The sequence below is a fragment of the Megalopta genalis genome, chromosome 1 (assembly GCF_051020955.1).
Source record: "Megalopta genalis isolate 19385.01 chromosome 1, iyMegGena1_principal, whole genome shotgun sequence".
Lineage (NCBI taxonomy): Eukaryota > Metazoa > Arthropoda > Insecta > Hymenoptera > Halictidae > Megalopta > Megalopta genalis.
The window spans coordinates 9,619,166-9,645,807 of NC_135013.1; the positions used below are offsets into that span (position 1 = coordinate 9,619,166).

The following is a 26,642-nucleotide window of genomic DNA, read 5'->3' on the forward strand; positions in this document are numbered from 1 at the left end:
AAATTATCTTCGATTTTAATTATTTCGAATGAACATTATAATAATTCTTCAAACATACTCGACATTATTGGTTCCAGATTTTACGTATGTATACGAAAACACATTTCTCCTTTTATTTTCGTGTGTATTTTAATTTAGGTTTTTTCAAAATTTATTATATTTTTATTAGTCTTTCGCGCGCGTAACATAAGAAGCGAACATTATAATTCTTTTCGTTGTAATATTACCAGAAATTTATGAATCAAGATTTTAACTGTAGCTGTTCTGTGGTTGCTCCTGTTTTGTATGTGAATGCTGAATGTTGACATTCAACATGGCGGCATGTCGTCAGTGCTGTGCTGTGTCGTGGTGAGTTTTATAAAACTTTCTAAAGCTGTTTGATTACGAGCTTTATAACGAAACAATTAGATTTTGCAGGATTATTCATTCTTTATCAAGAATTTGCATATTCTATAAGCATTTTGAGGTCTGATAAATTTTTACGATATCTGTAGAAATGAGCGACTTCATAAAAAAATCAGAATCTCATAACTGGCAAGCACGTATAATATTTCGAAGTTTTGTTTTCTTTTCTCCTGGAAATGTGCCTGATCGACTCAAATTTCAGACGAACTATTAAAAAATTAGTAGAGTGATACATATTTAGTTATATTCTGAATATACTTACGATACCTATACCGTTACATATATTTCAAACATTTTCATGTGGGTGTTCAAGTAATCTATCTGACTTGTAGTAAAGTTCGAGTATTATGATTTAAATCATGAACCGACGACAATAATGCCTTCATTGGTTCTTCGACATTGGTAAACAAGATTTCAAACACGAATAAAATATAGAGAAATAAGTAAAAAACATTTAGAAAACACCACCAGTTAGATCATAAAAAGTCAATGTCAAATTGATACTCAATTATTGTGAATATCTTGTTTATCTTACATAAAACTACAAGTAGAATATAATAAATATGTTGTGAATTATTTTATATGCATAAGCATTCATATCAATGTAAAGCGTAAAATACACAATAACCTATAAGTACACCTGTGAAAATACCAATAGTGAAAATTTATTTTTTGCTTAGCCTATTATGTATGGTCAAAGTGCAAATTATATATTAATGACATATAAGAAAATACGAATGAATATATTTATAAAATGTTTTATAAATAATATACATTATTTTTAAATAGAACGATTCAAGAAATAACTAATTACATTTGTCATGTAATTAGATGAATCAGTTACAAAATGTAACTATAAATGATAAATTATTGCAGGTATTTTCTCTATTGAAAGATAATCATTACTTTCTCAAAAGATTATTTTAATTTATTAAAACTTGTTGTTGAAAAGCTCGTGATCATTATATTTACATATATATAATATATTTACAATAATTTCTAGGCTATTCTAAAATAAATATATTTCTCTTTTAATTTCAGCTTGTGTAATTGTTAGTTTAGGACATTTTTGAAACCAAGGCTCACTGTAAATTTCACAATTAAATGCTGAAGAAAGAAACGCTAATATAGAAATATCGGAACAACACAATCACACTCAGCACGCATTGAAGACATCTGAGGATTTTCAAGTCAACATTTATCCTTTAAATCTCCTATGTTTTTTTATTTACTCCTTTTATAAAGGATGACTGCTGTTTGAAAGGAAACACGGTTATTCTAACATATGCTAAATTGAGTAAATATCAAACAGTTGTTATAACACTCGTGCATACATATGTGGAAAGTATCAATGGTCTATGATGTGCTAAGAATTTTGTACTTGTATTAATTCGTAAACCAACATTAACTATATTGTTCATTTATATATTGTGTACACAAGCTTTGTGAGAAAGAGTTAGGTAAGCCATAAAGTGACCGTAATTGTGATTGCGGCTGAGATTGTGCTGCTTTTGGTTAATAAAACACTTGTATTTATATTTAAAAAGAGTGCCAATATCGCACAGAGTTGTCGAGGTACTCGCAGATAAATAATTTATGATATACGTCAAAATACGTTCAAATCCTTCCTTCCACTTCTTGGTCACAAAGGAGCCTGCATTTGTGCAGCATTTTAAAGAGCCTCTCTTCCTCTGTATTAAGTTCTTGTAACATTATAATAGTGAACAAAGATATAAGGTACCAAGAACCGTTCTGTGATATCTATGTTAACACTTAAATAATTGAAAAGACTAAAAATTTCTAAATATAAGTATATATATATTGTGGTGAAACGGAAGTGAACATAAAAAAGAAATTAAGTAATTGTTTCAAGAAAAGAGGAATTCTTATATGTGAAGATTATACTTAAAGTTGTGCGAATTTGAAACAATGTCCAACAATCCTCAGTGGAAAACGTTCCAGCCGCCAATCATGAACTCTGACCCTGCAATACTTGATTATAAGTCTGTGGCTATACCTAGTCCCAAAGTTATAATGGGATCGCATCAAACAGCAACTAATATCTACAGAAATGGTACCAACTATGGTAGTGACCATTATATGACGGATTCGACTAATACGCAAAAATCGCGTAAAGAACTTTCTAGTTTTCCTTTCGGAACATTTACCGGAATGGAAGGAAATGCTGGTTATACAGAAGACCCATCAACAAATAATTCCACTTATCAAGATCAATCTGCTAACCAAGGACCACGAGAAACAGGAATAATTGAAAAATTATTAGTAAGAATTTTATTATCATGATCACTTTCACAGTAATTTACTTTTTAAGTTATGCATAACATTTTTATTTTTTTGTCGTAGCATTCTTATGGTTTTATACAGTGCTGTGAAAGACAAGCAAGATTGTTCTTTCATTTTAGCCAATTTAGCGGTAACATAGAACATTTAAGAATTGGAGATCCAGTTGAATTTGAAATGACTTATGACCGACGAACAGGAAAACCTATTGCTAGTACAGTCAGTAAGATTTCTCCGGAGGTGGTTAGTATGACATATGTATAATTTTCGTATTTTTGACAAAAATACTTTAAAATACATGTACAAATTTGTAAAACTCTGTATGATGTAGGTGCTAAGCGAAGAACGAGTTACTGGGCTCGTAACTACATCAGTATACACGAGTAGTGACACAGGGCGTATTAGTTACGAAAACAGAGGAGAATGTTTTTTTTTGCCATATACAAAAGATGATGTAGAAGGAAATGTTACTTTGGCTACTGGTGACAGAGTGTCATTTCAAATTGCTACTAATCAACGGTAAATTGTCTATATGTTTTGTTGCGTTTATTAATACACAGATGTACAAAATTAATACAAAGGTTTGAAATTAATTACAGTGGAAATTTGGGTGCATGTCATGTAAGATTGGAAAATCCAGCACATCCAGTTCGCTATCGTGGAGTAGTATGCTCGATGAAAGAAAACTTTGGCTTTATTGAACGTGCTGATGTAGTTAAAGAGATTTTCTTCCACTTTAGTGAAGCTAAATCTATGAAAGAAGAACTTAGATTAGGAGATGATGTTGAATTTATAATACAAACTCGAAATGTAAGACAACATATTTAATTTATATAAAAATTCAGCGTTACTTACTTTATATAAATTATATTGTCACTATTTTTTAGGGAAAAGAAGTAGCTTGTAATATTACTAAGTTACCACCTGGTTCTATAGTATTTGAAGAAGTCTGCAATGATGTAGTAAAGGGACAGGTATTAAAGCCTTTAGAAAGAGGCACTGCTGCTCGTCATCAAAATGATCCATTACCTGGAAGAATTCGTTATAGAGATGCTCGTCATTGTGAAGTCGAAATTCCGTTTGGAGATAAAGATCAAAAAGGAGATTTTACTCTTAGGTATAGACAACTATAGATATTCGAAGTTGTACATATGAATTATCAGTTTATACTATTTTCTTTTTTTTCAACATAATTACGTGTTTCCTTTTTCTTAGACATGGGGACTGGGTCCAATTTCGTATTGCTACGGATACTAGAGATCAACTCAAAAGAGCTACTGAAATATTGTTGTTACCTGAATCTTTTACTGTATCCGGTGAAAGACGAGAACAAGGCATTATTGCTGCTCTCAAAGATGGGTTTGGTTTCATTCGTTGTGCAGATCGAGAGTTAGCGCGTTTATTTTTTCATTTCAATGAGGTTCTTGATGTTGATAGAGAAATTAGTGTAGGAGATGAAGTTGAGTTTACAGTTATTCAAGTGAGTATATTTTAAAAAAAAATAGCACACGGTTACACAGTACTTTTATGTTATTTTTATGTTAATATTTATTATTGTTAATTTTTATAAAAGGATCCTTCTTCATCATTTTCGAGTAATCGACAAAGTGCAATTAGGTTGAAACATTTACCAGCTGGTACAGTTCAATTTGAAACAATCATAGAAAAAGATTTGGTCGGTACTATAATTCAAGGTGTAAGCGGTTTGTTACCTGGTCTCATTGGATACGTGAAGGAAAATCAACATAAGAGTGTTATTTTCTTCATTAAAGATTGTGATCCAAAAAATATTCCGAAAGTAGATGAAAAGGTATATTACCTTTTTCACAACACGAAAGTGTTCTTAAATATATCATTGTCTACATCACGATCATCGTTTTAGGTTCAATTTAGTATTTGTCAAGTAAAACGAAATAAAGAACTTGTTGCTGTTGACATATCTCTAGTGAATTCTTTTGGTGAGAAGACTCCAAATGGTAACAAAAAGTTAAATGGTCAAATTTGTCAGGGCTTTATTGCTGCTCTCAAAGATGGATTTGGTTTTATTGAGACTGTGAATCACGATAAAGAAATATTTTTTCACTTCAGGTAAAGATATTTATATAAATCAATTGACTGTTACTAAATAATCGTAATATAAAAAATACCCATATTTTTTAGCAATTTTGAAGGAGACGCTAGTACATTGGAAGTAGGAGCTGATATTGAATGTATAATCAGTTCTGGAAATGGTAGAGGAAACGGTGGTTGTGTTGCCGCGGATTATGTTAAATTAGTACCTCGTGGAAGCATTCCTAGGCCAATACCAGTTAGCGAAGTGCTTGATGGAACGGTCGTGAGACCATTACGAAGTGCAAATCCTGATCAGGCAGAGTATGCTGGTTTGATAAAGATAAACGCTACTAACGAAGACGAAGACACACCAGAATACGAGTTTAGAATTATGGGATTGGTTAATAAACGCGAGCTACTGCAGGCTGGTGACCCTGTTCAATTACAGGTTGATTCAGCAGGGCATGCTTGTAATATTGTAGCGGTTAGAAAAAAGAGAAGAGCAACAGTGGATGCAGTGAAAGGTCTTTTCGGTTTTCTTGCCTATGAAGTTGATGAGGGTAAGAAATTATTCTTTCACATGAGTGAAGTTCGAGACCATGCGATACTTCAACCAGGAGACCCGGTTGAATTTGTTTTGATTACGAATCAACGTACTGGTAAATCGTCTGCATGCAATGTAACACGAATAAGGTAAAATATTAATTTTCACAGAAATTCTATTTTTATATTTGAAAGAATAGTATAAATTAATTTGTGAATATATTTTGTATATTTTTATTGTACAGCGATTCAGTCCAACAACGACCCGAACGTTTGATCAGCCGATTGCGGACTACATCTATGGAAGACACAGGTCCTAAATTAACGGTAGTTAGGCAACCAAGGGGGCCAGACGGTACGCGTGGATTTAGTCAAGAAAGATCCCAGCATACCCCTGGTGCCATTCAAGAGTAATGTTGTATCGAAACGGTTACTGCTTATCCAAATTGTAATCTACATTACTTGTTTTTAGTCCATACACTTCGGTACCGAGATTATTATTATCATAAGCATGATCGTAAACATTTGCCAAATTGAGACTAATGTGACAACAATAATAATATTGATAATAATCAATTGGATTATGAACTTGTTGAGAAAAGAAAAGAATATAAAATAAAAAAATACAACGAGTCATTTTATCATCTTATAAAATATAAAAATGATTAGGGAGGTGATTTGTCTGAACTATTTAACTTAACTAAAAAATCTACCGGAAATCATATTTTCTTTGCAACACCACATAATAGTTCTGCTGAGAATTCTAAACAAGTGTTGTAGAATATTCAAGAACTTTTAAATTGCTACTCCCTATGAAAATTTTACGAACATTTCCTTCCTTTGGTTTATCATAACTAAAAACATAGATTGAAAAATAATTTAATATTGAACCGTTGACAACCTGCCCATTGATAATATTCAAAGATAATGTCTCGTCTGATTTTATAAAAATATACGTACATGTTGATACAACATTTATTTATATCATTTTCTTTAGAATATTTGTTTTACCTATAATGTACACTACAATCAGTTTAAAATGTACAATAGACGAAACTGAAGTCACATGCAAATTCATCATATATATAAAATACTGATTGGCTATATAATCAAAAAGGAAGAAGAAAATGTATCCGCATCACTTGCTGAAACTTGCGAATTGAAATCATTTTATAGTGGAAGGAGGAGACTTATATTTCATTGTATGAATCATTGTAACGTGTAACTCTGTTGAAAAAAGAGAATATCAATGAATTTGTAAAAGAAGTTAACAACTGGCCAATTGTTTGTCCTAGATAATATATAATATATAAATATATGTACATGCAGTTAAGTTCCTGATACAGTCTCGTGTTGTAAAATCAAACTAGTATTACGAATTCAGTCGATTCATACTACAAAAATAAAAAAAACTACAAAACAGTACTTATACGAAGAGTAACAGAATCGATTTTTACAAGTTTTGCCATCAGAAACAGCAAGTGAGGTACACGTGGCATTATGTAGAAATAGATGAAAGGAATACAAATAAGAACAAAGTGCGTAACAAGCACGATACAAACTAAGCGTTTGTTTGACAACTCATGGATCCAACACATCATGTGCATACATATTGTAAAATTATTGATGAATAAACAGTGAAAATGTCAAACCTCTCTTCTTTGTCTTAAAATACGAAATAGTTTAGTAACTGTGTTTTTTTAAAACAATATTCACTGTAGTAAATAAGTGTTTTCGACTTTTGCCATATTTCTATATTGACAATTTGTAATAAATATTTATAAATAATAATGTGCAAAAATATTATGATATATACAATATGTATTTATTATGTATGTACAAAGATGTGGAAATTGTTACAAAACGTGTTCATTTTTTTGTATTTAATAACATGTATTTGATTTTTAGTAGGTAAGAATAAGAAGCATTGTAGATTAGATTACAACACATTCGTAGGGGAACGGCCCTCGGAGACGTAAATGATTCAGTCCTGGACAAGCTGGAAAAAGACATAATCATCTGATTAAATAGATCTTTTTAAATCTCTTATTATTATATATAGTGTGTAAATTTTTATTTTAATATTTAACATTAGGTAATACGTTATTCATACTATTAGCTAGTTGATAATGTATTTATGATTACATTTGGAATTGAATGTAATCAAATATAATAAGGCTGCAATGTATAAATGTAATCAACCTTAACCGGTAACGTTTACACGTTACTAAACGTTATATACTAACGTTTGTCACAGAGTGGCCCATAATAACCGGTTCCTTCGCAGCGACATTTAAATCCAGGATCTGACGATATTTGTATGCAAGATCCCTCGTTCAAGCAAGGTTTTAATCTGTAGCACGTATCACTACGCTTGCCTGAAAAAAAAATTATACAATAATAACTGTAACTATACGTTCTTGACATTTATATGAGAGTACAACAAAATAGACTAAAATTTCCTGTTAACGTTGATGAATCTAGCAAGTATTTCATTACCTCTTAATGCTTCTTTACAGTCCTCATTATTATTATATCTGTATTCGGAAGAACAGCCATAACCGCATCTGCATTGTGCGTTATAAATTCGACATCCATACTGCATCTGGTCCAAATCGCAAGCGCGCGATCGTGTGCTTATTGCTATAATTAAAAAATAATTATAGAATTAAAAGTGCTTGAGGCGCTAAAATCAATTTTTTAATTTTTAATTTTGATCGCCTAAAAATGTATAAAACGTCCCACGCTATCAGTTATCTGTAGAAATTTACAAAACAACAATTATTTTCTCTTCAAAAAAGATTCCTTTCTTAAATAATAATTAAATAACTATTTAATTCATTCTTTATTTTCTTTTATTTTTCGCCGATAATGCTCTATTTTATTTAATAATTGAAATATATCGAATTATATTTTTCCTATATTCGTCACTAAAGCAGTTACATATACATACTTCTTTACTTCTCTACATATCAAATCATAGTTGATGTTATGGAGCACCGTCCCTACGGACACATGATAAATTAAATAAAATCTACTAAAGTAATGTTAAACATGTAAAAGATATCTAAGCAACAAATTACGGACACAAGTTTCCTGTGAAGCTTTCCAAAGCGAATATTTCATATGCATTGAACGTATCTGCAGCTTATTTACCCTATAGAGATAGTGCTACGAAGAAATATGCTGACAACTATTTGTACCGGATGTAGGTATCCATTGCACTTCTCACTTGCGTAAATTGATAAAGGTTAAAGAAGATAAAACATGGCTGCGTGGGTAAATTGATTTTTTAAGTATTAAATGTTTATCACTGTCATCATCCATATTCCTGCATAATAAAAGCAGTAGGAGGGAACATGGAATGAGTATCATTGAAACTACGCTTTATTATCGTACTGCATTATCTGTGTCCCCGGTGAATGAACCGAGATCTTTCTTTCAAAAGAACGCTCAAGCCTTATTTTACACTAAACGAATTATCTACTGAAGAAAAAAGGTAGTAGTCAAGAATCGTTGCATGTAAAGAAATATAATAAATTATTCTTCCTTTTAATTTAGCCTAATGCTGTAAAAATTCTTGAACGAAATATTTTATAACAATTCGAATATGTATTATGCTGATAGAAGACTATTAAAATCATCACTTTTGACTCAGCAGTTTGAAATGTCTATTCAGATTTATGAAAAGCTTTTTTTACTGTTTTGAGGATTCGTTATATGTATTCTTATGAATTTTTGTTCATCTAATCTCCTTCCAGCCTAAAGAACTTACAAAACCTTCGTTTTCGATAACTAAGTGATTTGGTAAGAAGTTATAGTGACATAGTATACTCTTGCCATAGTAAAAAAGAATGAAAAAAATTCGAGCAAGTATCTTAAACTGATAAGTAAAAAATGATCGCTCGATAGTCCTTGATAAGAATAATACGAACTTACTGAGCTATTCAAGCTATTTAAACAATAAATTCAGCTTGTAAGCTTTACCTACAATGATTATATACCGAAGAAATATTTCCGATAAATATGAAAATGTTTATTTTTTAGAAATATTTGAAAATTCCCTATTTTTTCAAATACTTCGGGAAAAATATCGTGTTAGAAAAGAGTTTGAAAAGTGATAAAAAGAATTAATAGTTTCAAATATATAAAATGTGTTCGTACCTAGAATCACGAGTAGCAAAATTATTGGCAGTACCAATCTCGGTAACATGATGAGCCTACAAAAACTTCACACGAAATCCGGATGAGTTCCGATAACAATAATCCAATGGATCGTGCAGTCCAAAAACGGAAATCGACGATCGGCGATCCGCGCCTGCGAATAGGCTTTTTCTGACCTCGGTTGGGTCAAAGGTCGACCGTTCGAAGGGGTTCGTCTCACGCATGCACTATCACGAAGAGACGATTCTTGATGGTCACGCTTAGCGTAAGCGAGCAACGATACTCGCTGAGCGCGCTGAACAAACTGAACTGTTCACACTGCACCGCTGGAGGCAGCTGGAGGCAACTGCTAACTAAATACAGAATAAAGACAGACTAACGTACTCAGTTTAGCTAAGTAAGATGTCACCAGAGACCAAGGCACCATGTGTGAGGTTGTAAATTGTTCAGTCCATTGTAACAATTACTTTAATATTTGATTATTTCAAGGGTTTATATATATATATAACATAATTAATATTTTATATATTATAATTATATTATATATATAATATAATTAAAAAATATATATATATATAATAGGGTATACATTTTTGCAATTATATATAGGTATTATATTTCAAGTAATTTTTGAAGATGTACATGATTTTGGATCAGGTTCCATCTGGTAATCCATCTTATATTTTTTCAAATAGACCACACGGTCAGGAAAGATAGTAGTATAAAGCTTTAAAATAGCTTGTGTTACATGAAATATCGAATTTCTTACGAGTCACAAATAAATGCACATTGAACAATAAGAAAATGTTTATTAAATTTAAAAAAACAATATTTCATAGTTTACCGGCTAAAATTAAATAAATCATTTATCTATACGTTCTATAATAATAAATTAAACAAATGCTTTTTGAAAATGTTGTGGTAGATTTTATATAAGTAGTAGTGTCAAATGATTAGAGAAACATATTATCGTATTTTTAAGTTGGATAGCATTTAATATCGCGGAGATGCTTCCGGGACTAAATGTAGAACCACAGACGAGGTATCTCATTTGTGGTAGTATGCATCGCGAAGGTTGTAAAATTTACTTTTACGATTTCTCATAAAATAGTTTCTTTATTAGATAAGAGAAATCAGCGTTAAGTATGTTATGACGACTACCGCATTTTTTATAGGAAGTTAGATTATGGTTTTGCAACAGAATGAATAATTAGGTCAAGATTATTTGATAATTAGAATAATTTATTGATGAATCTGAAATAATCTTCCAGATCCGTGGACGGATTATAAATGTTTTAAGGCACTTCGTTTACATTATACATCTAACTTTGAATATTAGTACCTTGAATATTTAACAAATTTTTACAAACTTAATCTAAAGTTTGAATATTACTACCATTTTTTAAGTTTCACATAAGTGTATAATTATACATCAACATTTTGCATTTGCATTTTCAGTGACAAATCTTCACAATAATCGTCTTAGTCATATTCTAGAAAACAATATTTATTTACAGTATGATCTTTTGTGAAATACTAAGATACTGATATTATTATTGTTAGTACCTTACATGAATGTTTGATCATGTTGCTCATGGATCATTGTTGCTCTCCGAGATTGAACCATACCACCTTGCCTATTATATAATTCTCGCACCAAGTTGTCTTTTTCTTGTTCGAGAATTGCTATTCGCTGGCTTTTCTTATTAACTTCCTGTTTCACATTGTTTTGCAAATTAATGTTTATTTGGTTGTTAATGTTTTAGTGATGTTTCAGTTAGAAAATTCATTTTTGAACTCACTTCTGTTAGTCTATGATTTTGTTGTTTGAGCCCAGAAAGCATGTCTTGCTGAAGTTGTGTAGACGTTGGAGTACTAAGAAAAGCAAGATTCATATGAAGGGGAAGACCCCCACGTTCCCAGCTAGTAATTAATGCAGCCAAGTGTTTATTAACTTCTAACACCCGGGCACGTTGCAATTCTAAACGTTCTTGTTGTGCTTCTGTCCACTGCTCCTGAAAAGGAAGTACATTATTTGTCCAATGTATGTAAAGTAATGTTATGAAATATTAACAAAACTTTTAATACCACATGAGATCCCATGCGTCCAAGATGTTTGATCTTTTCTTGAGTGGCAGAGATTTGCTTCAAATACCATTCTCTAGCTTTATCAACTGCAGCTAAACCTTGAAGCAATACATCTTTTTCTTGCTCGATTTGTTTCATTCTCTTCATCTAAAAACATAAGCAAAATTAAATAGTCTTTTACAATAAAGACTATAACACAGGTTTCCCAACTATCCAATCTAGAAAAATGTTGCATAGCATTGTGTTCATTAGAAGCTAACTTAAAATGAACTATACGGTTGTACAGCATGTTAATATTTATTAAATATCATGCATACCCAAAACCAATCACCAATCGTTAGTTGGGAATCCTAGAGGAGAACATCTTTACCATATTATAATCAATACCATTCTGCAACGTATGACGTCTAGGTTCTCTACGTCGATTTAGTGACTTTTTAAGTTGAAGGCCAACTTGATTATTTTGTAATTCAACTGCTTTACCATCTCCTAACACACGAGTTGGTCTCAATAATGTTCTTGTATCTGGTTTGTAGTTTACTGTTGGCAATTGTCGTTTCTCTATAGCTTTATCATCATTCATTAACAAACCCATTTGCCAGTTTTGTAATACTGTTCGAATTTCAGACTTGTCGAAATTTCTATCAGTATTAACAGCTCTAACTTCTAATGCAGCACCTGTTCTGGGAGGTTTTGGGGGTCCATATGCTTTATTTAGTTTTGATTCAGTTCCGCTTCTAGCATCCATTAACTCCAATTGTGTATTGACATCCTTACGACCTGCTAATAACTGAGGCATACTTAAAGTTCGTTGTTGAGATATGGCATTATTTGGTCTAATAGTTGCTGTGTTCGGAGATGTACATGTTGTTTTATTTTGATTATCTGGAATAAGAATTGGAGCAGACGGTGGCCTATTTGGTTGGCCACTGTGTTTTTTGGGATCAGAGTCTACTTGAATTTGCAATAAGCAAATTTTTAGTCCAGTGCAAAACCTTTCAAAAGATAACAAACCATTCGGAGGGGTAACTTTCTTAAGACTATCTAAAACACCTTTTGGAAGACCCTGTGTTCCATCGTCTTGCCATCTATCTTCGATATCAGAAAATTTGACAAACCCTGTATTTTGATCATCCATTATATCAAAAAGTGTACGCATGGCAGCGACAAAATGTTTTGGCAGCCCATCAGCGGCCGACGTTAGTATTTGCGCCATGTTTATATACAAGTGTACTTAAAATATGGTTATAAAAATTCCATACATATACTGTAATTGTTTAAATATTTTATATTTATGCATTATCTTGCTGATACTGGAAGATATTCCATTATGATTCATATAATTCGGATGACCAACTAGTTATTGTATCATAATCGGTCATCGTTAATCAATCATTATTTTATCAACCTGACAGGTCTTCTTCCCAGTGCACATTTCTTGATGTATTAAAAATTCAATTATTATCGTCAAGTTTTACTATATTTAACACTTCTTGAATACATTCTTTTGTTAACTTTTGATTTGGTAAGTCAGTCTTCTTTTTCAAATAACCTCTGTAAGCCTTCAATCTTATCCAAGTAAATGTAAGCACAACAAATGTAACTAGTACAATGAAGTAATGAACATGAAGGTACATACATACATACACCAATGGTGTGTGTCGAAATACAAATGGTATGTATGCATATATATGTACAAAACGAATGATGTATTGCAACGCCATCTGTTCAAACGATTAAACTACGTTTGCTCCATCATCAGTCCACTATTGGTTAGTTAGAAACAGCAGAGTTTACATTTCGGTTATGTTTCTGAGGTGAGCTTTAAAATAAAGACAAGAAGAATTACAAGAAATTTTAAGAGTTTCGAAAATATTATAAATCAGTTTCTTATATCGATCATAAATGGTGACATTCGTTAAATTCAGATATCATATTTTGTGCCTTTTAAGGTTAAAAAGTTAATTATTTTATATACTTATTTAGATAACCTGTGGAATAAAGTGAATAATGAATAACAGATAACGTTAGTGGACAACAAACGAACATATTTATCAGCTGCTGATCCAAATTTTAAACACACTCTTCTATAACTAAGTATATATATATATACAAAAAACATGAGTTTCGCATTTGATGCTTCTAAATCGCAAGTAGCCACCACAACAACTGCTAATGCCCCAACTACAAGTAAAGACCAAGAAAATTCTAATAGCAACATATATAATAGAGGAATGGTTTATTATATTTATATATTTTTCAGGTTTTACATTTGGTTCTTTAGGTGCCGGAGATGCTGGAAAACCGATAGGTTTTTCATTGACACAAACTCCTGCACAAAATAAACCTGGGGCTGCACCCGTGTTTGGTACTGGAGCAAGCGCTACTCCTGCTCAGGGTACTGGATTTAGTTTTGGTACACCTGCAGCAGCTCCTACAGTTGCTCCTATTAATACATCAGTACCACAAACACCTATATTAGCATTTGGTACAGGTACAGTTGCAAGTACTGGCATAACTCCTACTGCAACTAGTACTGCATCACCTAAGCTTTTTTGTGGGCCAACAACAATTGGAAGTACTCCAAGTTTCACTTTAGGAGGCACTACTACTGTTACTACAACCGCAACACCTGTATCTGGTTTTGGAGCTAAACCACTTACAGGTGGATTATCATTGAGTGGTGGTCAACCTACTTCATCTGTTCCAACAACTGGTCTAACATTTGGTACACCAAATACAAAAGCAACAGGCACTGGTTTTGCTGTTGGTACAACTGCAGCAGGTATCAAACTTAGGCTATATAATATTTACAATTTGAAAATTTAGAAATCCTATAATTTCTATAAATTCTGAAATTTTATAATTTCAACAGGTTTTCCTACAAACGTAAAAACTGGTTCTACTGCCACAGGATTCACTTTTGGCACAGGAACAACTGCAGTAAGCACAACTGGATTTGCTTTAAATAAAACTTCTGCTGCTCCAAGTCTTACAACCCCCAGTACTCAGCTATCATTAGGCACAACAACCACGTAAATAAATCATTTCTTAGATTAAATATGTACACTCTTGTTTGCATATTAATAAATATAATATTACAGTGTCACTTCATCTGCAAATGCAAACCATCCTGCTTCTATAAATTCATTTGAGGAATCTATCAACAAATGGACTTTAGAATTAGAAGAACAAGAGAAGGTATTCGTTAATCAAGCTGCACAAGTTAATGCTTGGGACAAATTGCTAATAACTAATGGAGAAAAAATAGTAGCACTTAATGAAGAAGTTGAACGAGTAAAAATTGAACAGCAACAATTAGAACAAGAATTGGATTATGTTGTAAGTTTCTATCGATCATATATGAAGTGGGATATATTGAAAATTTTGACACATGTATCGATTATGTACAGGTTGGTCAACAAAAGGAGTTGCAAGACTGTTTAGTGCCACTAGAAAAAGAATTAGCATCACTTTCGGTTTCGGATCCAGAAAGAGAGTACACGTATCGTTTAGCGGAAGATCTCGATACTCAACTAAAACGAATGTCAGAAGATTTGAAAGAAATTATCGAACATTTAAATCAAGCTAATCGTACCCAAGATTCTAGCGATCCGATTGTCCAGATTGGTAAAATACTCAACGCGCACACGAATAGTTTGCAGTGGTTAGATCAACAGACATCCCTGCTTAACCATAAAATACAACAGATTGATCAGATGCATCAAAACTTCAGACAAGAAAATGAACGAAATTTTAATTTAGCATATAATTAATTTGAATTGCCACATATTTGTTTAATATGAAGTTTGTACACATCTTTGCGAAAACACAGTTTATGCCAGTTATTTCTAAGTATTACGAAAAAGTAAATAAAACACGGGAAGGCAGTCCATTTAAAAAAATAACATATTTACATTGTATCTGGACATCATTACAAACATTCATAAGTTGTAAAATGATGACTCAGGTAGTCATCGAAGGAATGAAATAATGTATTTTTAAATAATCTGATAAATGTAGATACAAGTTCACAATTCTATCTTCAAGTATATTACATTTGACACCGTCAGGATGTACGACATCCCAGGCCAAAAACATAAAAAACTTTTTAACATCAATAGTTGCAGATATTTTGTCATCATGACTTTTTTGACTGCAACTCCACACCTGGAGATTCTGGAAATGAGTAGAAACTGTCGCGCTGTCCGTGTCAACTTTTAACACAAACATACCAGACTTGTCGGCACTTATTGTTAATCGTGGACTCATGTTTTTCATTCTCTCTACAATACTCCTTACATGTCTAAGTTGTGGCATATCAACCGATATCTAAAAGTTATAAAGATGCAAATTATTCAGCAATCGAACATAGAAAATATGTAAATATTTACATCAAATTCCGGTATATTTGGTGCTTGGTGCTCCTGCCATTCTCGACGCGGAATAACTCTCACTGGAACATCGTGTAAACATTGTCTTGATTCAATACTTAACGATGGAAGTTCGATTTCCAGTGAGAGGCAAGGTTGACGTTTATTTGTTAGTTTAATTTTTACACTCTTTGCAGTCATTCGTAAAGAACTCAGCGATCTGGCCAGCATAGTTGCATCAAATTCTAAATAAATTTCGTTTTGTTCCTCGGTGACACCGTTCATAAGATACTCGGTAAAAAAATGATCTTGACTTAATTCTGCCCAAACCATTGATACACGATCGTCACTGACGCTAAAGCATAACTCATTCGGTGTTAATCTTAATATACATTGTTTTGTTAACCGGGAAAGAACATTAACAATATCTAAAACAGAAATAATTTGTTTTATACACCAAAAGTAAAATAAATGTTCTTTAAATAATCAATAGAAATATACGAAATACAATACTTAAGCCAATTAAGTACAACATAAGTAAAATAAACAATACCATATTTAAAACATGTAAGTACAGCAGAGAAACATTCATAATCAATTTTTGTCAATTCTATATGCATTATATTAAGAACTATAATTACTTATATGCAAAATTCGTAGAATTGTCACAAAAGGTTAGAAATAGATTATAAATGTTGAACTTACTTGTGAAATCTCTCATAGCAATTGCATCTACCATTCTACATCGAAATTTCATATTGAAGTATATAATAAGAATGTTTTACATTAACAATAAGCAAAAAAATAAAAAGATTTAGGCGGGAACTTCTGACACAATCTTAGCTAACATTTGACAGATAACCCTGTCACTGCATTGGAAATGATACACATTGACACAATTTCCACAAAAGCTTTATTTTTATATTACATTTATATTTCAAATAAAATATGATATAGATAACGTATGTATTACAGTACAATTGCAATTAACCGGCATATGTAGTTGATTATACGGCATTGTTATTTTAGAAGTTATTGGGAATTAATAAATATTGAGGCTAAAGAAATGTTAGGAGACTGCTGCATCTATATCACGTAAAAATAGTTTATTTATTGTCAAAAATAAAGAAAGCAGATGACTTTCACCACTTTCGCCGTAAGACACAATGTAAAATTCGATAAAAATCAATTGCTATTTAGGTGATACTGGTACCTCTTATGACAAAATCTCGAAGCTCTGTTCAGAGGTCTGTATAGCGCCAATTAGTAAACGGCAAAACGCTTAAACTGATAGCCAAATCATAGCGACAAAATAAACTACACCAGGAATAGTGACGGCTTTTGTAGCAAAATCTTGTAGCTCAACATTTCAATCCGTGTAATTGCATACGAAACCCCATATAGCGATTGGTCTATGTATGTGTGTATTCCTACATTTTATGTATGGTAATACTACAATCAGGGAGTATCAATTCTATAGGGAAAATTGGGGACACTTTTTGACTGCCATCTGAGCTAGCTGCAAACTTGGACGAACTAAAATTCAATATGGCTACGACGCAACGATATTCCCGCCATTCTGAGCGAAGCCAAGCTAACCGCAAGCGAATCAGCGAACTGCAGCGACACACACACACATAAGCAGTAAACCACATTTTTTTTTATTTCCCATAGTTTCTTATATCTTTATAATAGTATTTAAAGTACATATATTTATGTTTTAGATTCTTTTAGATTGATCCATCCTATTATCAACAACGTAGCAGCGAAGACATCGAAGCCATAAACACGTGTATGTATGATACTTCATTAGAAATGAATGTTTTTGCTGTATACCACTAAAAAATAGAAAATAAAATTATTTTTCCCATATTAGTCGTTAAATTTGATTATTTTCCTTTCCCCATGACTAACACGTCCAAAGCGAGCTTTTACTTGCAATAATTTCTATTAAAGTTTTAAGTAGATTGTATATAAAAAATGCATATAATCGCACTATTTAGATAAACATAAATAAGACTTAAAATGTTTTTAAGTATAGCACGTCTTTCCAGGGCAAGAGGTTAAAATAAAAAATGTTATGTTATTGTATCATGAGTCCTCACATCCGTCGAATGTAGAATCTTAGCATAGGCGTAGGAATAGCACGAGGATAGTGTAAGCAAGCCTCTAACAGGGACAATTAGGGAGAATTTACACTATATATATCCACCAAATATTTACACAGAAGTTTTTGTGTTTTTTTGGTCAAATGGTTTTGGAAACGTCTTCAGACGATTTTGAAATAGCTCTTTCGTGGCGGCATTGGTGTGACATTAGAAGTAGAAGCTGTTTTATTTTGCTACAACAACCCAAGCAGTTTCGAAAATTAAACATTTGGATCCACTGGTTCTTCACTGTCAACAAATAGACTATTTATTTTAGCGGTTATTTCTTGTACATTCATTTTAAGATAATTCGAATCCCACTTCTGATTTCGGATATGTATGAAATATTCATTCACTGCAGATAATATTTTTTATTTTAAATTACCATGCTTATCCCAATGTTTCATAATTTGTGAGGAAGTATTGTATAGATCAAGATAATCATAATATTTATTGATGTCGACAGATGCTGACAAGCAAGATAGTATATGAAAATAACAATATACCTAACAGATTATAACATCGGAGTGATTTAGAAGAGGGTGAGTTGGAGGATGCCAATAAAATCACAAGAGAGATAATTGAAAGCTTTGAAAAACACATTGCTTTTGGAATGAGTCCAGAAAAGAAAATCAAATTAGAAAATCAGGAACAGCAGGAAGAAGATTTTCTTCAGGAAGAAGATATAATACAGTATATACCAGTATGTGAACAGAGGCTGAGGAATGGTTAGTTATTTTCTTTTAAAGAAACTGAAAACTGCCTAATGAATGGAGTAGAAATGAATGCTCTAAATACATAAGGCAAAACAGTTTTAAATATTGCACACGAGAAAAATTATGAGTATTAATTAGATTTCTTTCTGCATTAGGTTGTAAGACAGCAATAGATTTAGTGGATGGTAGCAATAATGATTCAGACATAATTAACAGAACTAACTTCCAACAGCAAATACAGCAACCAATCAATGCTGTTGATAAAAAGTTAGTTGAATTATTAGGTTTAACAGATGATCAAGAATTTCTGACAGAGGATCAATCAATAAAGTTAATTGAAACCTTAAAATCCAATTCACTTGATAAACAAGAAACAATAGACTCTCTAATACGGTATGGAATTCACATAAATTATCAAGTTCTTAACGAAAGTGTAGGAGAAAAAAGAGAAATAAACAATATAATAAAACATGGGATAAATTTTGAAGATCCTATTGATATTGATAATTTTCTAATGTCAAGCAAACAAGTGTTTCTTCTAAAAACAGAGAATACATTGTTAAGCATTTTAAGTATTTATGAAAGCTTGATAATTAGACATAAAAATTATTCTATACAAGATAGTTATTTTTTCAAATTGGATTCTTATGTAGAAAAACGAAACGAAATCAACAATTTACTCTATTTTGTAGAAAGTAAAATGTTATGCATAAGATATCCCTATAATTCATATAAGGGAAGGTTATCAGATGTTTTAGAAAGTTTAAATACAATTTTAGAATACAGATTGGATAAAAAGATCATATTCATAATACCAGAAAATAAAATAAAGGAATTTAATGAAATCAAAAGAGTGTTTAACAACAAATGTTATGAAGAAGCAACAGACCGCAAGTTCACATTAAATGACCTAACTGAAGAATCACAGCAGAAGCTCTTGAAACAAGAAGTGATATTGCAAGGAGAAAAGATTAGTTTGAACAAATTAATAGATAAATCAGATAAAAATTCAGAACAAATAATTGATGCAAAAACATTAGAGGGACTTATTACTAATAATGTAATCAAGATAGGTAGTAGACCATTAGGCACAGTTGGCTTAGAAGGAGCATATTCTAATTTAGATGAGGAAGTCAACATGGAAACTTTCATTGATAAATTATTATCAGAAGAATCGAGTGATATTTACATTATTAGTGGAATACCTAGCATATGTAGGGAGAACAAGTTATTTGAATACCTAGTAAATGCATTTATGGATATTAGCAAAACATCAAAAGTTAATGATTTCGAAAGTCGAATCACAGTTTTGAATCAAAACAATAGAATACAAATAGCTAATGATCAATTTAAAATAGTTGATTTTAAGCATATATGTCAAAACAATTGGGAAAGAAAAATTTATTGGATTAATCTAAAACATGAAGGCAATGTAACCAAATTTATGCTAAAGCAAATTTATGATCCTGACTTTTGCTTGAAAGGTAATAAATTTCATAATGAAGTAGTTATTGAGAAGAACATACGGGAACTGTTAGCGATATCTATTCCTTCTGAAATATTTATTATTGGTGGCAAAAGCAAAGAGGAGGTCAGAAGATGGCTTGAAATTAATTCTGGTAAAGAACGACTACATTTTACAAGAAATTGCAATAATAATTGGATTAAGTTCCTAAATTCTCAAGATGATATGTCAGCTACTTTTCAAGAACTAGTTGCGCAAAATCACGGTCAAACGATTCATTTGCTGAAATTTGAACAAGATCAGCTTATTTGGTATAAAACTCAGGGTTCATTAATGAATTTAAGCAAATATAGAGGTAAAAACCATAGGAATACTGAACATTCAATAGAAGCAGATGCTTTAATTACTGAAATTAAAGATGATAAAGTGGTAATTATCGCTGGTAATCCAGGAATGGGCAAATCTACTGCTTTGGTTAAGTTATATGAGTTACAGTATGCATTACAATCTGGCACAAAAGAGTCGATAATTAAGTCACATTGGTTGATTACAGTCAATCTAAAAAGTCATTTAGCTGCAATAAATAATATTGATTTTTATGCAAAAGATATAGTAAAAGAGATAACAAATTTTTTATTACAAGTTAATAAAAGTATAAGCGATGGTTTTACCAGAAGTTTATTAGGTATGGCATTAGTAAAACAGGATTTTGCGAAGCCGTTATTAATAGTACTTGATGGATTTGATGAACTTGTAATTAAAAACGATAGAGACAAAGTTATGTCATTATTGAAACATCTAAAAAATGAAACTAAGGCTAAGGTTTGGATTACTACTAGCCTCCTTTATGAGCAGGCTTTAGCGAGTACAGTATCAACATTTGCTATAAGGCTTGCCCCAATTGGTGATGAAATATTAAGCAAATTGATTAAAAAGTATTTGAAGAATAATCTAAGTCTCATTTTAAGTCATAAGGAGTTCCAAAGTATCTTTGGTAATAGTGACGAAATAATAGAAAATACGAGGATGCAAGAATACACCAAGGCATTATTAAATAAAATGCACGAAGTATTTACAGAGGATATGTCTAAGCTCATTGGAACACCATTACAGCTCCATTTAACGTTAGAAGGTTCTTCAAAATATTTTAAAGCGTGGACACGAAATGTTAATAGCCAGAGCCCAGATTTTAGTTATCTGGGTAATAACATGTTTGAAGTATATGAACAATTTCTTGATAGAAAATATATTTATTTAAAAAAAGTTCGAGAACAAGTAGAACAGGAGAAAGATAAAGTAACTTTTGATAATTATTATAAAACTCAAACTAAATCTTCCATTATTAAATTAGCACATGAACAATCTTTAGAAAAATTTAGAAGTATTGAATATTTACATCCAACTTATGTAGACTATTTTGCTGCTGTATTATGTTCACGTTCGAAAGGGAATCTGCAAAAATGTTTATTAAAGGAGGTTTCAGGAAATTCAGAATATCAAGTTTTACACACATTTTTAAACAGTAGACTCCTAAAAGAAAAGATGGTAAATATAGATCTGCAAGAAGAATATTATCGTAATGTTTTATTCGAAGCAGCTAACGATTGTAATATAAGAATCGTTCGTTTTGTGTTAGATAACTTAGATAATTCGAGTAGCATTCTTGCTGCTAAAAATAATAGTGGCAGAACAGTCTTGCATGTAGCTGTTATTTCTGGTAACTTGGATATAGTTAAATTTCTGGTAGATGAGAAAAAGGCCGATTTTAATGTTAAAGACAATAATGGCATGACAGTTTTGTACACGGCTGCTGCATTTGGTAAGTCAGAGATTGTTAAATATCTGATAGGTAAAGGCGCCGATGTTGATGCAAAGAACAACATGAACAGAACAGTTTTGCACATGGCTGCTACGATGTGTAACTTAGAGATTGTTAAACTTCTGATAAGTAAAGGTGTCAATGTTGATGCAAAAGACGATTGTGGTATGACAGTTTTGTACATGGCTGCTACTTCTGGTAACTTGGACGTAATTAAATTTCTGGTAAATGAAAAAGGGGCCAATATTGATGCTAATGCCAATCATGGGATGGAAATGCTGCACGTAGCTACTACTTCTGGTAACTTGGACATGATTAAATTTCTGATGGATGAAAAAGGGGTCAATATTATGGCTAAATGCAATTCACTTTTGTACTTCTCTGCTGTTTCTGATAACTTGGACATAGTTAAATATCTGGTAAATGAAAAAGAGGCTAATGTTGATAATAAAAACGAATGTGGCATCCCAACTTTGCACGGGGCTGCTGTTTTTGGTAACTTGGACATTATGAAATTTTTGATAAATGAGAAAAAGGCCGATTTTAATGCTAAAGAGATTTGTGGCAGATCAATTTTGCATACGGCTGCTGTTTCTGGTGACTTGGACAAGATTAAATTTCTGGTACATGAAAAAAAGCTCGACGTTAATGCTAAAGACGATAACGACGTGACAATTTTGCACGTGGCTGTTCAGGCTAATAACTTAAATGTTGTAAAATATTTGATAGATGAGGGTGCCAATGTTCACGCAAAAGACAGGCATGATGTAACAGTTTTGCACATGGCTGCTAAGTCTGGTAATTTAGAGATTGTCAAATATCTGATAGATAAAGGTGCTAATGTTGATGCAAAAAATATCTTTGGTCTAACAATTTTGCACAATGCTGCCCAGTCTGGTAACGTGGAGTTGGTTAACTTCCTGATAAATGAACAAGAATTCGATTTTACTACTAAAGAGAATAAGCGCAGCACAGTTTTGCACTCGGCTATTTCGTCTGGTAACTTGGACATGATTAAATTTCTCGTAATTGAAAAAAAGGCCAATGTTTATACTGTAAACAATCGTGGCATGACAGTTTTGGAGGCGACTGTTCTTTCTGGTAATTTGGACATGGTTAAATTTCTGATAAATAGAAGGAAGGTCTATTATCGTACTAAAGACAATAATGGCAGAACAGTTTTGCACGTGGCTGCTATATTTGGTAAATTGGAGATTGTTAAATTTCTGATAAATGAAAAGAATCTTAATTTTAATGAAAAAGACAAAATAGGCTCAACAGTTTGGCACCTGGCTGCTTTATCTTGTAACGTAGAGATAGTTAAATTTCTGCTAGAGAAAGGTGCCAATGTTAATGCAAAAGACAACTTTGGAGCCACAGCTTTGCATATCGTTGCTAGCTCTGGCGATCTCAAGATGGTAAAATTTCTGGTAAAGGAAAAAAATATCAATTTGAATGCTAAAGACAATAATGACATGACGATTTTGCACGTGGCTTTTAGATCTGATAATTTTGATGTGATTGAATTTCTGATAAATGAGACAAAGGTCGATTTTAATGCTGTAGACAATACTGGCATGCCAATTTTGCACCTGGCTGCTTTATCTCATAACATAGAGATGATTAACTTTTTGTTAGATAAAGGTGCCAATGTTGATGTAAAAAGCAACATTGGCATAACAGTTTTGCACATCATTGCTAGTTCAGGTAACTTCAAGCTTGTACAATATCTGGTAAATGAAAAAATGGCCGATTTTAATGCTAAGGACAATACTAATAGGACAATTTTGCACGTGGCTGCTAGATTTGGTAATTTTGACGTGGTTAAATTTCTGATAAATGAGAAAGGGGCCGATTTTAATGTTATAGACAATTATGGCGCGACAATTTTACACGCGGCTGCTACAACTCGTAACATAGAGATGATTAAATTTCTGATAGATAAAGGTGTTAATGTTAATGCAAAAGACGTCCATGGCATAACATTTTTGCAGGTCGTTGCTAGCTATGGTCACCTCGAGGTTTTAAAATTTCTGGTAAATGAAAAAGAGCTCGATTCTAATACTAAAGACTATGCAGACGTGACAATTTTGCACGCGGCTGCTACGTCTGGTAATTTGGACACGGTTAAATTTCTGATAAATGAAAAAAAGGCCGATTTCAATGCTATAGACCTGTTTGGCAGAACAGTTTTGCACATGGCTGCTAAATCTGGTAATACGGATCTGGTTACATTTCTGGTAAATGAGAAAAAGGCCGATTTCAATGCTAAAGACAATTCTGGTGGCACAATTTTGCACAGAGCTGTTGAGTCTCGTAACTTGAATATGGTTAAATTTCTGATAAATGAAAAAAAGGCTAATTTTGATCCTAATGGCAATGATTTTGTGAGATTTTTTAACTTTCCTAATCCACACGAATATGGTCATATAATTGATTTTTTGAAAGGTATAGAAGCTATAGAACCCCCCCCTTGAAAAGCTTTAGTATTATTAGCTAGTTTGACAAGTATTTGTATGCTGAATGATAGTATTATGTACATAGTTCTATATTTCATACTCTCGTTAGGAGCAAGTTATTGTGTGAGAAGGAAGAAGAATCACACAAGCAAAATGTTACAAAGACGAGAGAATGGCACGAAGTAAGAAAATGTAAATATTTTTAATGTAAGGCTGTAATTACAATAAATTAATGGTTTTAAGTGATATATGTTATACAGAGTTTATGCTTTCACAATTACCACAATTTCTAAGATATTTTCAAAAATCTGCCAAGAAAGTATTTTGTATAGAAATTAAGTATTCTTCAATGGTCTTCACTTTCTAAAGTTGACTTATGATGATACATAATTGATATTAATATCAAGGGACATATGCGGAACCTTTATTTGTTCAACTTTGAAATCACTTTGAAACATCCTACGAAGGTCATGCTAAGATACATTTTTTATTACACAGTGACAGTCAGAAAATATAAAACACTTGAATATCTTTGTTCGTATGAAGCATAAAGAAAAGTTTTGAATATAGTCTTGGTTTTGACACGTGTTATCAAGGATACTGCAAAATTGGTCTCAACTGATTTGGAATTGAGCTTAGGGACGGGAGGGAGCAGAAAGGGCTGGCGCGGCGTCCGGTGTCCCAACTACACTCACAATGTTCACATTTTGCATAGATTTATGTATGTACGATCTTGAAATATGTTGACAAGATGACTTACATGTCCGTATGCATGTACGTATATACAGGGTGTTCCACAATTATTTTAACAGCCGAAAATGAGGGGTAGCTGAGGTCATTTGAAGTAACTTTTTCCTTTGCGAAAATGCAATCCGTGGCTTTGTTTACGAGTTATTAACGAAAAACACTGGCCAATGAGAGGTGACGGTGCGAGGGAGAGGGTCCGCGAGAGAGTCCGCAACACGAGGCTTTGACAGAAGGTCGGGACGGACTTGATCCGCGTTCGAAGTATTGAACAAGTCACGAAGCGAGAACTTTCCGGATTTTTTTAACTACATAACAGTGATATTTTTAAGAAAAACGCTGTTCACCTTTACTTTAGAACGTCTGAAGAATATTCACTAATTTTTCGGACTCGAAATAATATGTAGTTTTACCGTGACAGCCGTTTACCATATGAAATTTTTATGCAAGGTGTACAGTGGAGATTAACAAAGTTCGTAAATGATATTTTAATTTAAATAATTCCGTGTACGAACAGAATTCAACGAATGATTCGCAAAGCTGATTTAATAATAAATAATCGCGTTAAGGTACGTAAAGGATTTGTTTTTTAGAGAAATATGAAAAATATTATCGATAAGAAACTCACCACCCATTTAGTTGAGGATGCATTTGCTGACTCGTACGTACTGACCTCGTACAACGAACAGCTGATCCCAGGTCGATGACCGCAACATTCGAGGGATACTGTCGGTGGAACCTCTGGTATGGTTATTTGCGAAGTTCACTTACACTGCACTGTCACCAAACACTGATCAGTTATTTAATCACTGATAATCCGAATCACTTGTGGATATTTAAGAAAGATCACTGAGACTCGTTCGCGGATAATCGTTTATTCGACGCGTTCGTTCGGAAGTCGACGTTTCACTGCCGAAAAATTCAGGCCTTGACTGTGGGTCCTTGTTGTTCTTCGTTCGGCCGTCCGAGGAAATGACACTCGATACCATTTTCTTCGCACGGCCATTAATTACGTTCTAAGAGCGCAGGGTGACAGCGGGTCGGACACAGTTTACGTCTCGGCATATCTTGTTTATTTCATTTGGCGGTACCCTGCGCTTCGAAGAAAATAGTATCGGCTGTTATTTCCTCGGACGGCCGAAAGACGAACAACAAGGGCCCACGGTCGAGGTCTCGATTTTTTGGCAGTGAAACGTAATATATATCCACGTAATAAATATCCACAAGTGATTCGGATTATCAGTGATTAATTAAGTGATCAGTGTTTGGTGACAGTGCAGTGAAAGATCAGCTGTACGTTGTACTAGGTCAGTGCCCTTCGACATCATGAATTTCAGCCTTCAAATGCATCCTCAACTAAATGGGT

The 26,642-nt window shown here is 32.6% G+C and overlaps 6 protein-coding genes across 11 annotated transcripts; 3 read left to right on the forward strand and 3 right to left on the reverse strand.

The window, feature by feature from the left end:
- The first annotated feature begins 260 nt into the window (after window positions 1-260).
- Window positions 261-6,952, forward strand: Unr (cold shock domain-containing Unr). The gene is made up of 12 exons (XM_033485014.2): window positions 261-348; window positions 1,447-1,865; window positions 2,127-2,688; window positions 2,770-2,949; window positions 3,038-3,225; window positions 3,306-3,516; window positions 3,594-3,823; window positions 3,922-4,186; window positions 4,280-4,516; window positions 4,589-4,794; window positions 4,867-5,451; window positions 5,547-6,952. Exons 3-12 carry the CDS (start codon window positions 2,335-2,337, stop codon window positions 5,713-5,715), a joined length of 2,625 nt encoding a protein of 874 aa, XP_033340905.2. The 5' UTR covers window positions 261-348; window positions 1,447-1,865; window positions 2,127-2,334; the 3' UTR covers window positions 5,716-6,952.
- A 152-nt stretch (window positions 6,953-7,104) lies between these two features.
- LOC117228932 (uncharacterized) lies at window positions 7,105-9,607 on the reverse strand. Its single transcript, XM_033485022.2, has 4 exons — window positions 9,466-9,607; window positions 7,801-7,944; window positions 7,548-7,679; window positions 7,105-7,300 (listed from the first exon to the last, which is right to left on the reverse strand). Exons 1-4 carry the CDS (start codon window positions 9,512-9,514, stop codon window positions 7,236-7,238), a joined length of 390 nt encoding a protein of 129 aa, XP_033340913.1. The 5' UTR covers window positions 9,515-9,607; the 3' UTR covers window positions 7,105-7,235.
- LOC117228790 (suppressor APC domain-containing protein 2) lies at window positions 9,466-13,134 on the reverse strand. 3 transcript variants are annotated; one of them, XM_076520892.1, is made up of 5 exons: window positions 11,924-13,134; window positions 11,554-11,700; window positions 11,268-11,480; window positions 11,037-11,179; window positions 9,466-9,818 (listed from the first exon to the last, which is right to left on the reverse strand). In XM_076520892.1, the coding sequence occupies exons 1-5, from the start codon at window positions 12,767-12,769 to the stop codon at window positions 9,815-9,817; spliced, it is 1,353 nt and encodes a 450-aa protein (XP_076377007.1). In that variant the 5' UTR covers window positions 12,770-13,134; the 3' UTR covers window positions 9,466-9,814. The 3 variants fall into 3 exon arrangements, with proteins under 3 accessions (XP_076377007.1, XP_033340675.1, XP_033340676.1); XM_033484784.2 differs by lacking the exon at window positions 9,466-9,818 and adding an exon at window positions 10,687-10,958 and having other exon boundaries at window positions 11,924-13,133; XM_033484785.2 differs by lacking the exon at window positions 9,466-9,818 and adding an exon at window positions 10,687-10,958 and having other exon boundaries at window positions 11,032-11,179; window positions 11,924-13,133.
- A 110-nt stretch (window positions 13,135-13,244) lies between these two features.
- Window positions 13,245-15,595, forward strand: Nup62 (nucleoporin 62). 2 transcript variants are annotated; one of them, XM_033484786.2, is made up of 6 exons: window positions 13,245-13,370; window positions 13,540-13,743; window positions 13,817-14,338; window positions 14,429-14,588; window positions 14,658-14,895; window positions 14,967-15,595. In XM_033484786.2, the coding sequence occupies exons 2-6, from the start codon at window positions 13,674-13,676 to the stop codon at window positions 15,327-15,329; spliced, it is 1,353 nt and encodes a 450-aa protein (XP_033340677.1). In that variant the 5' UTR covers window positions 13,245-13,370; window positions 13,540-13,673; the 3' UTR covers window positions 15,330-15,595. The 2 variants fall into 2 exon arrangements, with proteins under 2 accessions (XP_033340677.1, XP_033340678.1); XM_033484787.2 differs by having other exon boundaries at window positions 13,332-13,461.
- Hus1-like (Hus1-like checkpoint clamp component) lies at window positions 15,445-16,769 on the reverse strand. The gene is made up of 3 exons (XM_033484788.2): window positions 16,632-16,769; window positions 15,948-16,354; window positions 15,445-15,885 (listed from the first exon to the last, which is right to left on the reverse strand). The coding sequence occupies exons 1-3, from the start codon at window positions 16,681-16,683 to the stop codon at window positions 15,520-15,522; spliced, it is 825 nt and encodes a 274-aa protein (XP_033340679.1). The 5' UTR covers window positions 16,684-16,769; the 3' UTR covers window positions 15,445-15,519.
- An 881-nt stretch (window positions 16,770-17,650) lies between these two features.
- On the forward strand, window positions 17,651-24,778 carry LOC117228921 (uncharacterized). 3 transcript variants are annotated; one of them, XM_076520800.1, is made up of 3 exons: window positions 17,651-17,718; window positions 18,540-18,801; window positions 18,945-24,778. In XM_076520800.1, the coding sequence occupies exons 2-3, from the start codon at window positions 18,687-18,689 to the stop codon at window positions 24,548-24,550; spliced, it is 5,721 nt and encodes a 1,906-aa protein (XP_076376915.1). In that variant the 5' UTR covers window positions 17,651-17,718; window positions 18,540-18,686; the 3' UTR covers window positions 24,551-24,778. The 3 variants fall into 3 exon arrangements, with proteins under 3 accessions (XP_076376915.1, XP_076376912.1, XP_033340900.2); XM_076520797.1 differs by lacking the exon at window positions 17,651-17,718 and adding an exon at window positions 18,011-18,410; XM_033485009.2 differs by lacking the exon at window positions 17,651-17,718 and adding an exon at window positions 18,011-18,352.
- The last annotated feature ends 1,864 nt before the right edge of the window (window positions 24,779-26,642 follow it).

Bases quoted from the DNA above. Each gene is read 5' to 3' on its own strand.
- Nup62 (XM_033484786.2), top strand. From the start codon at position 13,674: ATGAGTTTCGCATTTGATGCTTCTAAATCGCAAGTAGCCACCACAACA. The intron at 14,589-14,657 runs GTAAATAAATCA...ATAATATTACAG, and splicing joins TCATTAGGCACAACAACCAC to TGTCACTTCATCTGCAAATG. The intron at 14,896-14,966 runs GTAAGTTTCTAT...GATTATGTACAG, and splicing joins AACAAGAATTGGATTATGTT to GTTGGTCAACAAAAGGAGTT.
- Hus1-like (XM_033484788.2), bottom strand. From the start codon at position 16,683: ATGAAATTTCGATGTAGAATGGTAGATGCAATTGCTATGAGAGATTTC. The intron at 16,355-16,631 runs GTAAGTTCAACA...TTTCTGTTTTAG, and splicing joins TGCTATGAGAGATTTCACAA to ATATTGTTAATGTTCTTTCC. The intron at 15,886-15,947 runs GTAAATATTTAC...TATAACTTTTAG, and splicing joins CAAATATACCGGAATTTGAT to ATATCGGTTGATATGCCACA.
- LOC117228790 (XM_033484784.2), bottom strand. From the start codon at position 12,769: ATGGCGCAAATACTAACGTCGGCCGCTGATGGGCTGCCAAAACATTTT. The intron at 11,701-11,923 runs GTAAAGATGTTC...TTATGTTTTTAG, and splicing joins ATGGTATTGATTATAATATG to ATGAAGAGAATGAAACAAAT. The intron at 11,180-11,267 runs GTGAGTTCAAAA...AATGTGAAACAG, and splicing joins AAAATCATAGACTAACAGAA to GAAGTTAATAAGAAAAGCCA.
- LOC117228921 (XM_076520800.1), top strand. From the start codon at position 18,687: ATGAGTCCAGAAAAGAAAATCAAATTAGAAAATCAGGAACAGCAGGAA. The intron at 18,802-18,944 runs GTTAGTTATTTT...TTTCTGCATTAG, and splicing joins TGAACAGAGGCTGAGGAATG to GTTGTAAGACAGCAATAGAT.
- Unr (XM_033485014.2), top strand. From the start codon at position 2,335: ATGTCCAACAATCCTCAGTGGAAAACGTTCCAGCCGCCAATCATGAAC. The intron at 2,689-2,769 runs GTAAGAATTTTA...TTTTTGTCGTAG, and splicing joins GAATAATTGAAAAATTATTA to CATTCTTATGGTTTTATACA. The intron at 3,517-3,593 runs GTAAGACAACAT...ACTATTTTTTAG, and splicing joins TTATAATACAAACTCGAAAT to GGAAAAGAAGTAGCTTGTAA.
- LOC117228932 (XM_033485022.2), bottom strand. From the start codon at position 9,514: ATGTTACCGAGATTGGTACTGCCAATAATTTTGCTACTCGTGATTCTA. The intron at 7,945-9,465 runs GTACGAACACAT...TTTTAATTATAG, and splicing joins TTTGCTACTCGTGATTCTAG to CAATAAGCACACGATCGCGC. The intron at 7,680-7,800 runs GTAATGAAATAC...TTTTTTTTTCAG, and splicing joins CTGTAAAGAAGCATTAAGAG to GCAAGCGTAGTGATACGTGC.